Source organism: Dermacentor variabilis, chromosome 11 (assembly GCF_050947875.1).
Source record: "Dermacentor variabilis isolate Ectoservices chromosome 11, ASM5094787v1, whole genome shotgun sequence".
Taxonomy (NCBI): domain Eukaryota; kingdom Metazoa; phylum Arthropoda; class Arachnida; order Ixodida; family Ixodidae; genus Dermacentor; species Dermacentor variabilis.
The window spans coordinates 12,007,020-12,023,794 of record NC_134578.1 but is presented as its reverse complement, the minus strand read 5'-3'; the positions used below and the strand labels follow the sequence as shown (position 1 = coordinate 12,023,794).

General features: G+C 43.9%; 1 protein-coding gene and 1 long non-coding RNA gene across 2 annotated transcripts; one reads left to right on the top strand and one right to left on the bottom strand.

Annotated features, from left to right (window-relative positions):
• Nucleotides 1-389: 389 nt before the first annotated feature.
• Nucleotides 390-16,397, top strand: LOC142564764 (uncharacterized). The gene is made up of 4 exons (XR_012824671.1): nt 390-860; nt 10,467-10,547; nt 10,887-10,969; nt 16,245-16,397. It is a non-coding gene; the product is annotated as an uncharacterized LOC142564764 (long non-coding RNA).
• LOC142564762 (uncharacterized) lies at nt 1,281-8,801 on the bottom strand. The gene is made up of 5 exons (XM_075675911.1): nt 8,654-8,801; nt 5,319-5,494; nt 4,195-4,268; nt 3,301-3,381; nt 1,281-1,539 (listed from the first exon to the last, which is right to left on the bottom strand). Exons 1-5 carry the CDS (start codon nt 8,762-8,764, stop codon nt 1,364-1,366), a joined length of 618 nt encoding a protein of 205 aa, XP_075532026.1. The 5' UTR covers nt 8,765-8,801; the 3' UTR covers nt 1,281-1,363.
• Nucleotides 16,398-16,775: the final 378 nt, after the last annotated feature.

The following is a 16,775-nucleotide window of genomic DNA, read 5'->3' as shown; positions in this document are numbered from 1 at the left end:
ATTATACTTCAGCATTATCTTGCGTTGGGTGCCACGAAGCAAATTTTTGTGTTTGAAAGCGACAAGTGCTGAAGGATGCTTTTCCGCGAAATAGAATAACCACATAATTTCCCCACATGATCTTATTATTCTATTTTTGTTACATCGGGAGAAACAAGTCAGTTTTCAGAACAATACCTGTCTGCAAAAAAATTATACAGCCCCTAAGTGCGCAACAAAATTAAACTGGCTGTTTTGTCAGGTTTTTTTCCAACCTGGGCCATACCCTTCTGGGAACTGCACTCGTCCTTCTGAGTGCAGTTCCCAGAAGGGGATGCGCACACAAAGCTCGGCCACACCTGTCACTGAGAAGCGATGAATGTCTAGGTGTCAGTCAAGCCTCCCTAGGTAAGAGGGGGTCATGGTTCGGCGTAAAGAGCGGCTTTGGTTCCACGGTGGTCAAGGCGAAGTGGGTGGATGTAAAGAACGTTACATGCCTCCCCACGCATGCGCACAAATTTGACAGTGGTCCGAGTTCCTTTGCGACGCCGGCGTAGTATCGTCGGTGCCTGTAGGTGTTCGGTCGCGTATCGTAGTAGCAATGTAGCTATTGGTGCCGCTGTTTATGCTTATGCTGTGTTGTGGCTGATTCATCGATTCAAGCCAACCAGCAACGTGCTTGCTAAGCCTAGGGTGCTCTCTTCGTTCCGTGATGTGAACGTTTCTGCAACTTCTCCGCCAGCTGCAATGCAGTGTCGTGTGAAGTGGTCTAATATTGGCACTGTCCGTGTTTTAAACTGCACAATGCACAAATAGCGAACAGCTGTTCCTCAAGACAGCACTGCGCCGAAGTTTTGTCCGTCTCCAAATTATAATAAAAGGTATGTTCGGTTCCATCATTTTTCATGAACATATTATTTTCATGTTATTTTGATTTCAGTTTTTGATGCCGCATTTGGCAGGTTATTCTAGCGCGAACTGTAATGACGTGAAATGTTTAAGGAACAATTTTCTTACATACTTGAACTATGCCGCGTCATGCGGTTCGCTTGAAGTTGCTATAAACACTAAGCGTAGAAATACATCGTTTCCACAGCGGTCGCACTGACTTAATGTCTGCTAAATATTGTCTGATCATGAACTCCTTCTTTGCATTTGCCTACTCTGGCTGTACAGGATGAGAGATAGTGAAATATTGAGCGCATATTTTCACGGTTCACAATGACAAATGTTTAAGGGAACTGATTCATAATAATTTTCAATGAACACAGCATCGATGATTTGAAAAGAACAGAGCAGAGTGAACAGAAAGGAAGCTTTATTTCAGTGAGCGTGCTGGGCTGTTACATGCTCGGGAGAGGGCCAATAACTCGTCCGCAACAGATTAATTCTCCTGCCAGCCAATGTTGGAGGTACCGTTCAGGCCGAGCACCCTGCCGCAAGAGTCATCGTACATCTGGTACGAGGGAGTGCCGCCGCAGAACATGTGGAAGATGAAGTCGCAGTACTGGGCACGGCGGTTAAACGATGACACACGACGCCACATGGCACAGCCATATCCTGCCAAAAAAAACGGGTTGTTTTGATGATTACTACACTCTTAACCTCGATCTATATAACTTTTACTAAGTCAAACATATTAGCAGAATGGTCCTCTTACAATGTTCACGCTATGTGGAACGAATATTCTTGAGCGGCAGCTCTTCCTTCTGTCGCGCTTCTTGTCACGGCTGCTGAATATAGCTCTTAATATTTTAAACATTAGATTCATCAAGTGGAATGTCTTAATTTCGTTTCACGCAAGTTTCATTACGAATTGGAACATATTTGCAAGCATCTTCCATTTTTGGGGGTCCTAACAGCGCATAAAATGACGACGACAGGAGAAATGAGAGCACACACCACAAAGGGCTTCGGTGTTCGTGTTTATATTCTGGTCGTCCATCATGAACCACTCGCATACAACAATTCAGCGAAATACATCAACAGTAATGCTGCGCTGGAGCGTATTGTTTATGGAATACGATTTCAATGTGGAGTACATTTGAGGCAGTGACAACATTGGTGCACATTACTCAGTAGAGTGCAGATGTCAAAATGATCTGGGCTGTACCTTTCTTGGCTAAAGTTCCCCGTTGCTAAAGAGTTCCACACTGACTGTGCTTGTAGTATGTATGCCTCAAATACTGTGTTCGTGTGTGAGAAAAGTAGTTTCACGGAAAACAATGACGGAGACCAGTGAGCGGTGGTCTAGTGCGGCTTGCTAGCGCTGGTGTGTATATGACTGACGAGGCTAAATGGTGTGTTGGAGGGGAAGGAGACGCGAAGGCGGTGACACTGATACATGGAGATCCGACGCAGCTGATGACCCCCAGCCAGCTGGGCACCGCTGAGCAGGTGTGGGGTCCAGGGCCGCTTTGCGTTCCGGCACTACCGGAGACTCGTTGCTCAGATTGAGGGCGGCTGGTCGAACAATGGTTGCTGAACGCCAGGTCTAGGGCAAGTGTGGACGCCTGGGCTACCCGCTAGACAGTCCTATCCCGCGACCCGGTAGGTGGCGTCACCCCAGTGTACGCCTCCCACGCCTCCATTACGCCCTTTCAGCTTCCATCAGGCAAAACCGACGGCAACCGCAGCGACTTCACCGTGTCGGCCAGTTGAAGCCCTTACGGACCAACAGCACCATGAGGATGACGCGCTGTTATTGACTTGATCGTCGCTTTAGTGTTTAAGGCTTAGCGTATATGTTAGCTGTTGCCGAGGGGACTTTCGCACTTTGCACAGTGGTTGAGGCCACGTCAGCTGCTCAGAGTGCGTGTTCTCGTGTGTACTTTGTCACATTTTATTTTTGTGCTTGAAAATACATTTGCATGCTCTGCTATGGCACTTGTCTTTTTTGTTCCTTTTAAATTCACTGCACGTCTGTAAGCGTGACGAGCGTACGGTAAACAACTGCACGATAACGACTTTACGATGCACACAAGGAAATTCCCAGGAATTTGGAGGCATAAGATGATCTACAGTGGGTGTGCAAGAAATGTCACTGATATTATTTCTGATAGCCTTGTACAATATTTCTAGCTTTGTGTCTTCTCTTACTGCAATCTGTAGTGGCGACTCCCGGTAATAGTCCCCAGGGGAATATAGCTAGCCGTTTTTTGTGTCAAACATACATCGAAGGTAACATGTACTGCGTATCAGAAAAAGTACTTCGATAATAGTTACCTTTTAGCGAACAAGAAGCCTAATTTGGCTCTAAAAAGCAACATATAGTTACAATTCGTGACGGTGGTAATATTAGGAAGTTCTTGGTAAACATACCGTTAAGAGCATGGAAGTAACGCCCAATGAAACAAGTGTGGCAATCTTTGAAGATCGTAAGAAATTGTAAATTGCCCGCACCTGGAAAAAAGAAAATGGGGCTCAAGTCGCATTAACACTTCCAAATGAGCCTTGAATGCCGGAAAATGTCGTTGAAAGCTCTCGAAATGCACACTCAAACATTGATAATGAAATAAATAATATTACCGCATGAATACCTATATCTCAAGGTAAGACACTGCATTACAAAATCCACACCTACCGAAACGACAATTACCAGATGGCAACTCTGATGTTTTCCATTTGCTCTAGATTCATGGGACCACGTTGTTGCGGTAAGGCGTAAGTACGGTTGGAAATAACTGGAAATAGGCTGTACTTGCTGAGCAGTACGCAGTATACGAGTTGGCGGACAACGCAGATAGTGCGCCAGTATAGCCGGCGAAGCATTTACTTTTGTAAACTTGACATAAAGCCATACGTCACTCAGTGCAAACAAAATGTGGCGAACATTCGCAGTGGCGGCTGAGTGGCCTTTCCGAAGGAACTGCTTACTTTTGTGCTCCAGATGAGAAGCAGTATCCAACCAACATCCCAGAAATTTTATCGAAGAGAACTGCCTCTCTTCAAAGCGCTTGTGGCCGCGACGATGTAACCATTCTATTCCAAATTTTTGCATTCACCTGCTTCGTCAGTCGACCTGTGCCTTATCACCCTATGCGATTGCTAGCTCATAACAGGTTGGTGATAAGAGAGGAGTAAAATCGAGCGAAAGGAATCCTCAAATTTCACCAGCCGTGTTCAACTAAAATCATTATATTTCAAATAGAATTATATTGTGAGATTTCGTGGTGCTTTCGCTAACTGTGACTCATCGCTTTTGTACTGACTTACCTTTGAAGGAGAAAAAGTTGTACAGATTCCCTGCGCGGTATCCTGGCGTATTAGTCAGAACGTGACGGCCGACACTGCAATAGAAATTAGCTCGTTTCAAGCCAATTTCGATAATATTAGTGGCGGCATGCGCAGAAAAATAACTCAGTTGCATACGTCTGTGCACAATCAAGTACTTTCGTAATAAGAAGCCTTTGCGTTTTTATTTAAAGCTCCTTTTCCTGTGACTTGCTCAAAGGTCGCATTGAACGCAAGTGAGCGCCATCCTTTGTGGCGTTGTGAGACTTATATATTGAATTTTTAGCTGGTGAGTAATGATTACTTCCTCGTAATCGCAACAATATAATACTCAACGAAATAATGCATATAATCATTTATTTATTTATTTATTTATAAGCGCGTGTTAATTGTTAATGTAATATATAGTAAACTTCAGAACGAAACAGGAAAATTACATGTCTTCGTCTTGTTTAGGGCTTGTCTTTTACACGCTTAACCTAGTAGTGGGAGCTGTGTGGCGCAGGAAGGCAACAGGATAATTTGATAATTAGAATTTTTTAAACATATGTTTTTGACGCAACTGATAATAACAATACGCTATGTTTAACGTTTCCCCAGTGAAAGTTATTATAAATGCCTTGTTCAACTTCGCAACAACAATGCACCAATTCCTGTAACTGTCATCGCATTGATTCAATGCACACCACATCAGGTACAAAAAAACAAAAACAATAAAGAACTTGGCATTTTGAATCTGTTTAGCAACTGCATTACGCAGCAACCGCTTAGAGCTCATGTTATATTTGGTGCCGCTAAGTTAGTATTAAAGCTACGCAGACGTCTGCTGTTATATCACTTTATGCACAATATAAAATTTGAATATCGCATTGAGGCGCTAATATATCGCATTTCATTCAAACATCATTTCGAACATTTTTGTTTCCACAAAAATGTTATGACGCGTATTTAGTGATTGAGGCGTGCGTCCCTTTATAGCTTTACCTCGTGACGACTGGTGCCTGCACAAATATTCATGAAAATGCTGTAGGCGCTGTGTAAATTCATATTTCGGTCGCAGTATTTCTGCACATGCACCTTTCTTTATGGAAATTGTCGAGTGTTACCTTGATCCGTATCCGCGTCCGGAACCATCCTGACACCAAGAGTACCTTACGTTCATGCTGTTACCTATGACCGGTCCAATTCTCTCATATTTCACGCATCTAGCGCTTCCGCCGTGGAATGGATCGTAGGGATAATTTCTCTTGACCATGAACCAGATGCCGCGGTCGGGATAGCACTAAACATGGGAATGAAAAAGAATTGTATTAACGGTCTTGCAGCATTTGCAAATAGCATAAAACATGTCTAGTATACTTGTGTTGTCAAACTTCAGTAAAACAGTAGCCAATGTAACTATTGTTGTTGCCTAGGGCCTGACCACATTCGCCCAAAATGCCTGAGAGCCCGCAACACACGATCCAACACCGGCTCCTTGTACATCGGACTGTCCATTTAACTGGAATATTGTTTGGTTTGTCGACAAGTCGTCTTTATCTTAACCTTGCAAAACTGTATTCACTTTCTGAAGTGTACATCCCTTACTCCTCATGATTACGATCATCATCCCCATCATCTTCGGCAGCGTTAAAGCATGAACATCAACAACCCGTTGAAGATAACTTGAGCACTAAGCCATTTCAATGAATTCGCAGTTACTATTCTACTCCCCATCATATGTCTTCAACTTCATTAATTACTATAATTACCAACCACTTCTGCCTCATTTTCTCTCTGGGCAGGAAATCAGTAACCAATATTGTGAATGCCCTCGGTTTTTTGTTGGCTTTTTTGCATAAACTGCCCAACTCATACTCTAGCTTTTATTTTAAACTTCGTTATCCGCTACTGAAGACTTTCTTTAGTGCCAATTGCCGTTTTCCCATCTTATGTGGGGAATATGTGCCACAACTCGTAATTTGGTTTACGTTGTTCGGGAACGCCCGGCTACGGTGAATGGAGGCCTGCTGTAGATAATTGCCGAAACGAAATTTATGGTGCTCACTCAGTTTAGATTTATGCAGTCGCTCCTTATCTTTTTTATGTCGCCACAAAGCGCTTCAACTATACGAGGAACTGCGTCCACTAGGCCAAGTAAATGGAATGCGGGATGGAGCGTTCCCAAGGAACATTGGAACTATTAGAGGCGATATATAGTGAACTTCGGTATAATGTTGTGAGACCTTAAGTGTTCCTAATTGCGCGCCTAAATTCGAGGAGACCAACATTTTTACTTTAAACTCCACCAGAACGTGGTCCCCATATCTGAGATTGGTCTTCACAGCCGAAGCTCAGCGTGAAGGCTTGGCCGCTATCTTACGATTATCGTGGAAGCAATCCCGGTGGTGACCACCATCCGTGTGCTAGGCCTCCTCATGCAAGCTCACGGGCGCAACGGCAACACAATTCATAAACTGGAAGCATGCGTTCAGCAGACGATGCGACTCATTTCAAGAATTGCCAACCGACACTCTGGCATGAAAGAAGCCAACCTCATAAGGTTGGTGCAAGCCTTCGTTCTCAGCCGCATCACCTACATCACCCCGTACCTCTGCCTCAAAGCGGCTGAGAGAGAGAAAATAGAGGGGATTATCCGGAGGGCCTATAAACAGGCTCTTGGGCTACCTATAAGAACGGCCAACGCTAAATTGCTAGCCCTAGGTGTGCACAACACCCTCGATGAACTAGTAGAAGCGCACCTTATATCTCAATACGAAAGGCTAGCTCAGAGTGCCGCCGGGCGAAACATCCTCCAGAATCTCGGCATAAACTACGAGTCGATGCAAAGCATTAAAGTAGACATTTCTCACGATCAGAGGCGCCATCTCAAAATTAATCCACTCCCTAAAACATGCACCCCGAATTCCACAAGGAAAGGAGGGCCGAGCGGTCCAAAGCCCTACATCAGAAATTCCACTCCTTCAAAGACGTAGTCTATGTCGACGCAGCAGAATACATAGAACGCAACTGTATGTCCCTTGCAGTGGTGGACTCCTCAGGTCAAATACGCGCTGGTGGTTCAATTCGCACCAGAAGCTCCGAAACAGCGGAAGAGGCGGCTATCGCTCTGGCAATAGCCTGCACACATTGTCATTACATTATTAGCGATTCCAGAGCAGCAGTACGCAGTTTTGCGAAAGGTCGAGTCTCGGCTCCCGTAAAACACATAATAGACACAAACCAACACCCACGACCAATCCAGATCATTTGGGCACCAGCACACTCCTCCCTACCCGGCAACGATGCCGCCCACACCGCCGCTCGAGGACTCGCCAACCGAGCACCCGGACGGCTCACGCTAGGGTCAGGGAGGGATCGCATGGTCAGTTACCAGGAAATAACTCAGCACTACAGGTTAGCCAGGGCAGTGTACCCGCCAGCACAGAAATCGCTTAACAAGCGACAAGAAGTAGCTTGGAGACGACTTCAGACGAACACCTACCCCAACCCCGTAGCCTATCACTACTACTACCCGGACCAATACCCTAATACATGTAAGCATTGTAAGCAAAAAGCGGATCTATTCCATATTATGTGGTCGTGCCCAGCCGAAAATCACACAAATCACGAAATAAGTAGTACTGAGCAGTGGGAGGCCGTGTTGCTCAGCTCCGACCCTGACCTGCAGGCCAAGGTCATCGAGAGAGCTGAAGAAGCCGCCCGGGCCCAGGGGCTCGTGGCTGCCTAACAACAAGGTCATCCGTCAATACCTTGTTTTCAAATAAAGTCTTTACTCACTCTCACTCTGATTATAGGAGACGCGATTTGGATACCGCCCAGCGCCGGATGAATTTTAAATATATTTTTTGCCATTGAAGTGTGGTTCATACTAAGGCACACAGTTGTCCAAGTTCGCGTCAAAGTGGTTAATTGAAGAGAAGCAGATGGCCTATTGGCGCATGCCCAGTGACACAGGCCCAACGACCCAAGTTGACGTCAAGGAGGTTCGCTGCTGAAGAGCGGCAGATACCTAATGACCGAATTTGGTGTCTGGTTCACTGAAGAGCCACATACTACATTCAGCGACACATACGCCGTGCCATATACCCCGTGAACAAAGTTGTTGCAAAGGTTGGTTTCGAATCCCGTTCCATCAGCACAGCAGCCCGATGAGCTACTCAATATTGCATGGACTGCCCACTCCCAGTAACACAGGTTGGCGAGACACGGGTTCACTGATGAGTGGCGCGTGACCCAAATTTACTCGACGCTTGGTTTCAAACCGGTCTCCCTCATCACAGCTGAGCGATGGTATAACCACTACACCATGGACTGCCTAATGACTCAAGTTGGCGGAAAAATGGTCGAAGACATCGCCAAAGACACCGTCCCCGGGAAGTACACGAATGACTCCAATAACGCTAATCGCATAAAAGAAGAATAGAACGTCAGGACTTACGTTTTGGAATATTTCCAGTTGTGGCTGAATTTCCGGATATGATTGTAATGAGGTGCTCCGTTGCAGAGCAAATATAGATATGGTAACCAGAAAGACGGGAAGGGCAGACATTGTTACGGCCGGCCAGAGGAAACTGGTGAAGGCTCTCCACGATGGAATCCTTTTTATTTGCAATATCAGAGAAAGAGGGGAAGAGGGTAAAGCAGCTGAAATGAATATCGAGTGTTACCACTGCTCCCGGTATAATTTTAGCTGCCGTATGTCGTTGCTTAGTTTTTTATATGTTTATTTGTTTTTCGTAGGTCAGTGTCTGGTTCATTCGGCGCCGAGCTTTGGATGTAAGCCTCTCGAGTGACAGGAAAAAAAGAAGGATGGCTCAACAAGAGTTGGAAAGACAATATGGAGAAAGGTTTTGCCTATGCAATAAATTTGATTGATACACATTGTATGTTGGGGCTGAATAAAAAGAAATACGAAAGCGTTTTGTGCAGAAATGATCGACAATGATTGACATTGCAAGTGAGTAGCCGAACGCTCCAAGAATGCTGTGCATTAATAAAGGAACGGTGCTCTTGACGACACGTATCTGTTGGAGTCAGAATATATACATAGTGTTCGTTGTTTTGTATGTGTAATTCCGTAGCGAATAGATTCCTTAGCCAGCACTTCCTCGGCGGTAGTATAGGTAGACAGCGCGTGCTTTTCAAAGAACTACGACAATTGACTGTTGGCCCTAGCTCTCCTACGCACAACCTTTGCGATAGAGAATTGGGACCCCAGAAAGTATGGCCCGGGAGAGTGACGTGGCAGAAGGCGTCTCAGCTATCTCATTCGTTCGTATTCCCGATTGATTTGGAATACACTGAAGGCTGATGATGAGTGTGGGACGGGCGGGCCGGTGTTGGTTCAGTGTATTATTTAGGGTATGGAGAAAATTGCTGGATATGAGAGCGTGGCATGCAGCCTTACTGTCCCTGTGAATGCGCATTGTACGGGGGGTGCAAGGTGGACAAAGTGGCGACATTAGCAACGGCGACGAGTTTTCCTAGAGTGTTCTGAAGTTAAGTTGAATTGTTAACTCCGCGAGAGAAAACCAGTCTTGTCCCCAATTCCTGTCTGAAAACCTCGGCCTTACGGGCAACGGGACGCAACGTGTAGACGACCCATTCTTCTGGAGTGTTTGCTACGTGTAGCGCACGAGTTCTTCGTCTCTCGAGATTAGTGTGCGCTGCGTGTGACGCCGGATGGATTCAACTAGGATCTTGTAGAGCGTAGCCGTAGGGGGCTTGTGGCGGTGGACACTGAGAGAGTGGCCCCATTGCAGTTTCGTGAGGAAAGTGTGGCCTCGAAATGTGTTCATGGGTCGCATGAACTGAACTTCTTTATGCAATTGGAACAACTAGCTTACTTCTAATTTTAATTTGAAGTAGGCTAGTTGGCTTGTGTCTTAGTGATGATGGTAGGTAACAGTTGCTACATGGCTTGCGGAATAGCGAGAGCCATGCGGAGCAGTTGGTGCTCTTTGATGCTTCGGAGGCGTCGAGTAGTGGTTGTGAGAAGCCGATAGACCTAGAATAATTGTACCGTAATTTTTCTGTGCCATTCGTGCGGGTAACGGTTATCTTGTAGCCAGAAGCACAGGGCTTTGATATGGTGCTTTCTGGGTATGGATTTGAAACTCTGTCAAGAAGGTGTCAATTTCTGCGCATGGGTCTTGATCACCCGTCAAAACAAGCATCGCCCTCAAATGCAGTCAGATGACGATGAATGTTGATACGTTCACAACCTTCCACAATCATAAATTTAATTACAGCCCGCTGTTTCAACCGGACGCTACCACCGGACACCATGGATTGATTGATTTCTCTGGAGCAAGAACAGATAGGAAAGTGAGGCGAGTGACATTCTATACCTTAAACATCAGTGCGTTAATGGCAGACTTCAAAATGTTTGCAGTACTGTTGGAAAAGTAGGCGACTTGAAGGCATTACCTTCTGAATCGCCCACGTATAATAGCGCAGCCTGTCTCTCCTATACTTATGACGTGGCAGTATTGAATGCCTTATTCTTTCGAAATACAATTTCTTGGAAGTAAGCACTATCTGTGCTTGTGTTTTCTTTATCCTGGTCTTCGTGGGATCTTGAAATATTAAAGTGAATTATGCAGGGAAGCCCTACTTGCCATGTTTCGTGTAGTTTTCCTGACATCAAACTGCGACAAATCATTTTGCAGGCAGAAAACAAGCACATGGCTACAGCTATCAATGAAGAAATGATTTCATCTATGAGGGCCCGCCCTTGGACAAAAGAATGAAGGTACACAAAGGCATCACCAGCCTTGCCTGTGTCTTGGAACATTGGTTTGTGTAGCATGGCCACAAGACTTGTCACCACATACAAGTCTTAGTGCAAGATCTTAATATTGTACGGGAGGCTACAATGAACCTCCCTCCACGCAGTCACTCCTACTGTATGTGTGGTAAATAGAGACCATTTCAGGCAGAACACTCATTTCTGATGACGTGCTTTTTGTCAAAGTTGTTATGCCGTGCATTTGGGAACACATTACCTATTCTATGCAGACCATACACAACATTTCTGTGTGCTAGCCTGACTGTAGACTTACAAAACATACAATGAAGTGCATATGTACCTTTTACAGCACTCTGTACTTCAACACCCTTATAGCACGGGCTATTATAATGCTCATAGCAGCCTTACACCCGATAGGTGAATGGGTAATATATCCCTGGTTACACCCTTACGCCCCATGGGTCAAAGCGTAATATGTTGTTCAAAACACCCTGTTATTGGAAAATAGAACTGTCATAAGGGTGTAATTTCCAATAAAATCCAGCTTTTTCAAGGGTGCTAGGGGGTTAGTTATAGGCACTCAAAAAACCCTTAGAGTTGTAAATTATTTCACAGTACAATGCGGCGACCTGTAAGGTTTATGCCCGTCTAAAGCGTGTGCTGTACTTGAGCCGGAGTTATCCTAGGTTCCCTCAGGGTGCCGCCTTCTGTGTAGATGACGAAGTGTAGGTCTGTAACACCTCTAATTTGATCTTGAGGAAGTTTAAGGCTAGCTAGAATAGAGTAGGTGAGAGTATCGACAATTTGGGGACCACCTGCCGCCGGTATCTGACCTGGGCATCGGTCTCTTGCACCTGCACTGCAACTATTCGGTTGGCTAGGAAGTCAAGGATACAAGCATACATCATTTGCACTGGGCGTAGTGCCAGCATATCTTCGAGAATGACATCATGCGAGATGTTGACGGCAACTTTAATGCCCAAACGAACGATGGTGCGAAGTTCTGCCGTCCTGTGGTCATTGCGGAGTGCTTGTATGACGAACAGGGTGTCCTCCGTGCACGTGTGGTTGCGGAAACCAAGTACCTAGGGATCGACTGGTTGTGAAATCTCTTGCAACCACAGTAGGCTGTTGTGAAGCATCAGTTGCGTCACTTCACCAGCGCACTAAGTAAGTGATATACTGTGAAGGTTGGCATTTTATGGTGGTTACTGGTGTGGTTGAGGGATATGTAAGACCATGTCATGGTTGCCTGCCGCTGAAAAAACTACTTTTTTGTGGGCTTGATGGAGTCAAGTCAGAAAGGTAGCGGCGAATCAGATAAGTTTGTGAGCCCCTTGTTTGTGCTTCCACGGGGTTTTGGAACTTAAGCTTCCTTGCAATTTTTATTGAAGGGCTTAACGAGCTCAAACCCCGTGAATGTGGGTTTAGAAGTGCTTCGATGGGAGCTAGTCTGGTTGCTTGGCATGGCTTTATGTCACAAGTTTCGCGGCTTCAGTGACACACGCATGGGGACGCAAGACGTAAATGTGTCTTGGTCGTTTCTGTTTACGTGACAATGTTCATGTCTATGTGACGTGAGCTGCGCAACTTGCGCGATAAAGTTCGACAAGTGGACGGTAAATCTCTCTTGACCATGGCGCTCATACCCTTTGATATTGCGAAGAGTGAGCGTCTCAATAGCTACTTTCGAGGCCGATTTATGTGGTTTAATCTTGAGTAACAGAGACGCTCTATCGCACGTTGTCGGATTCCGGAATGATTTGTATCACCTAGGCTTCTGCGGTCGGCACCTAATGGTTCTAAAACGAGTGCCATTGCCCCAAGGTAGGCTGTGGGTGTCTAAGCAGTGGCCTCTGCCCTGTTTCCTATCTACTGAAACTAACATTAGTGATCATTATTAACGTTCAACACTACGGAGGAACCATGATTCAAGCGAAATTGCAAAGCCCCAGTATATAGAACAAAACATTTATTTTAATGACTCTGAGGAGAAGTTTCATTCTGAAATCGCTACGACGGGAACAATTCTTCAGTGCTTGGTCATTCCTTTCAGGATCCGTAGTCAACTGCTCGTGAGCCAAGCAGCCGGCTTCATGGTGGTTCATAGGCATAGTACTGTGGAGTACCGCCACAGAACACGTCGAAGATGAAGTTGCAGTAGTCGGTGCGTCGGTTCATAGTGTGCGACATAGGACGCCACATGGCGCAACCGTATCCTGCCGGGAAATAAATGAATGAACCTTATCGCATCTACCTGTTTCATACGATTAATTAGCTCAAAGAAATTATTTGATCACGCCTAATCGTGCCTACTACTTACCTTTCTAGGCGTATAAATCCTTCTTATAAGGTTACCACAGCGCATCAAAGCACTGTCACCTATTCCCATCTATTTCCTCTGAAATCTTTGCAACGAATGGAACCGCCTGTCCGACTCATCAGTCACTATAACCGACATTCACAGACTCTGCTCCGCACCCAGTAATCTCAGTATTGTCTGGAGAAGGGGAAATTTACCAAGTCATTCGGTTTTTTCGTTTTGATTGCTGTTGTGCGTATTGAGCAGCCAGTGTGGTAGATCTCATTTCGTGGCGCTCTATCCGGCGGCGATGAATGCTGCGCCCCATGTGTAGTGAAATTCTCGTGACACGCTTTACGTATATCTCGAAATTTTGTTAGCATGAATTTTTAAACACAGACGTATACTTGAATAACTGCTAGCGTACTCGGATGAAAGGCCGTATTTGCGGGGCATGCATCAGCAGTGTGTGCGCTGCCGTTATCACATAGTTTAAACGTAGCAGTCTTCTTAAGCTTCTTGGCAACCAATCTAAATAATTTTGGTTAGTTACACAAGCAAAACACGAGATTTGAAGAAATATCTAGCAGAAATATCTAGATTCACCCTATCTAAATATATGCAACCCCTAACGCTTTGGGAGCATGAAACCTGCGATAAGCTCAGTCTCTCGCACCTTAATTAGTCGCTATAAATTAGTCGCTGCGGGAAGCACATTCACAGGTTTCAAACTGAAGGCATTGCGTTTGACGGTAGTTAGAAGGTTTTCCTTGTCTATTTTATAAACAGTTTAGCAGCAGAAGTTATCTTTCGGGCTATATGAAAAGCGTTAAACGCCTTTCCATGCTTCGGCGTTATGCAGTTTACGTGCTGTTAATCCCTAGGCAGCTACTGGCGCATATTCGCATTGTGCCAGTCGTGCATGGTATAAAGCCCTTCAAGTGCGTAATAAGTTTTCAGGTTTTCATTACTGTTACATTTAGCGCCCACAGGCTGTATAATATATGCGCTGTACTAAAGAAAAAATGGCTAGGTTTTCCATTTGGTGGTGTTTTCTTAGTAGATAACGTACAGATTATTCAAATAATTTAGTGGATATTGCACTTGTTCTACCCTTAATAACACACCTAAGAGGTCGTAACATGTTTTAGTTGGTAAGTAACCTTATCACTACATCCCCATTCATGTGCATTATACTGAAAGTGTTGCAAATGTATTCATCTCGAAGTATGAGAAAAGAGACATTGCCGACTGTTCTAAGCAGAAATAGATTGCAATTATTAACATGATTGTTCATAACTGATGTCACTATGCCTAGCATTTCTTTCGGCACGGGCATATTGCATTAACACCGGAAAATTGTGCACAGTCTAGCCGTGTATCTTTGTTTCAACAATTATTATTATAGGAATCGTCTGGGATTCTCGCATTTCCTTTATTTTTATATGTACACTGCGTTCCACATGAACCTGTCTTGAAACGAAACGTACCGTTGCTTGAACCGGCGACCAGTACGGTTGTCTGACTGCTTATTGTACTGTAATATAACGAAACGTCATAATGGTACTGATTCATATTGCCATGTAATCTTTAGTCAGAGGTAAACAATGTTAACTAGAGGCAAAAGTGATGAGAGCAAATTATATAGAAAACTAGTATTGAACCGTAAAAATAACTCATTGAATAATTTTCCCTCACCTTGTTGCATTTGCTTTACGTTTGTGTCTCTGTGCCCTTGTCTTCCGTGTTGTACTCGTGTTTCCATCAATTACGAACTTGCCCAAGCCCTTGTCAGCTTTATTAAACACTGGATTCAAGTCAGTTGGATCTAATACTGCATGTCAAGTGACTGACCTGTTGTTCGTTTTATCTAAATACTGTGGACGGGTAGTACTTGGCAATCATTAAACCACAATATTTTTTATTGCACTTAAGCTGCAGGCGTAATAGATTGCAAGAAAAGTTTCATGAAGACAGCCAGGGAAGGCTTAGAAAAAGATCGGGAAATTTTAAAGTGACCGCATAGGTATGCTTTCTTGTTATATGTCATACAATGTTTCCATAGAATCTATCTGGTAAATATATTTTTAAAATGTTTCACCTCATAAGAATTTAAGGAAAATTTGTCCATTTATTGAAAAAAAAATGAAAGTCAGCCACACTACACAGGTATTTCTTACTGAATTTATCTTTTTTTGCGTTAACTAAAAGTCCTGAACCTCGAAACCCTAGAAAAAATTTCATCTTTGAAAGCGCCTTAAATAATTTACTGTGATAGAATTCATTCGAACTATAGTATCCGTTCCGTTTCCTAGGAGGTGCATGTCTGTCGTGCCATGACACAAAGTGCTCGCATGGTATTTCGGGTGCTGATGTGGTATTCCTAACTTGGAAACCTGTTAGCATGCCCAAGATGCCTTATTACCTGTAAGAAACTAAGTGACCATATCGATACAATCAATCCATCTGCTTTCCATTGAAGTTATAGCCCATGACCCATTTATTTAAGAGTAGGAGAAACACATTTAAATGTGTATTAAGCAAAATTAATTACAATATTTGGCATGATACTGTGAATACTCCAGTTACGTCTTCTGAGCACATCCCTCTGCACGGGCATACTTAACTACCAGCCAAAAAATGTCCAGACAGTCCAGCTGGTAACGTTTCAGCAATAAATATAGAGATCATTTGGCAGATGTACATTAATGCATCATATATAAATTTGTGATAAAAGGGAACATACTGTTGCTGGCACGAGCAGCAGTTGTGACTGTTTAATTGTTCACCATACCATAAAATAAAACATAGTATAATGGTACTGATTTGTACTGACAAGCCGCCATTAGTCATAGTTAAGCCTCATGAAGTATTGTCTTATATGATTTGAGCAAATATATTAAGCTGCTTAATGAACATACAAAGAATACACACTTTTAATTTTTGTCTAATATTGCTGCATCTACTTATTTGCAGCATACACCTGCATTACCTTTGGGTCTAATGACGCAAAGGTCAAGGCCAGCCTGGCTACCATGCTTGCCAAGGGGAAGTGCTGCAATTATTTAGCCTTTTCAATAATAGCATGAGACATGTATTTTAAGAAATTCATCTTTTATATCGTGCAATAAAAACAGTTAATTCATTGCCGGTGCATTTGTTTTCTTTTTTGCACTGCATAATTCCGCACTCAATTCTTTCTGTTTAAGCAACATATATGGACGTACAGCTGGTTCAAGAGCATTATTAATCTACTAACGTTAATGCATAAGTGCAGATGAAAAGTAACAGGTGCACATTCATAAATACATAAAAAATTTTTTGCTACCACATGAAAACAAAAATGTAAGCTAACTTGTATATAGTAGATTGCTATGGACTTATGGCCTTATGCACTCTTTGTAGACATGTCTATAAAATGTCTGTGTCGATAGACTGCCTATCGATTAATGAAAATTCGTGTTTACAAATATCTGCATAATGTCATAGAAGAAGATGTATAGGAAT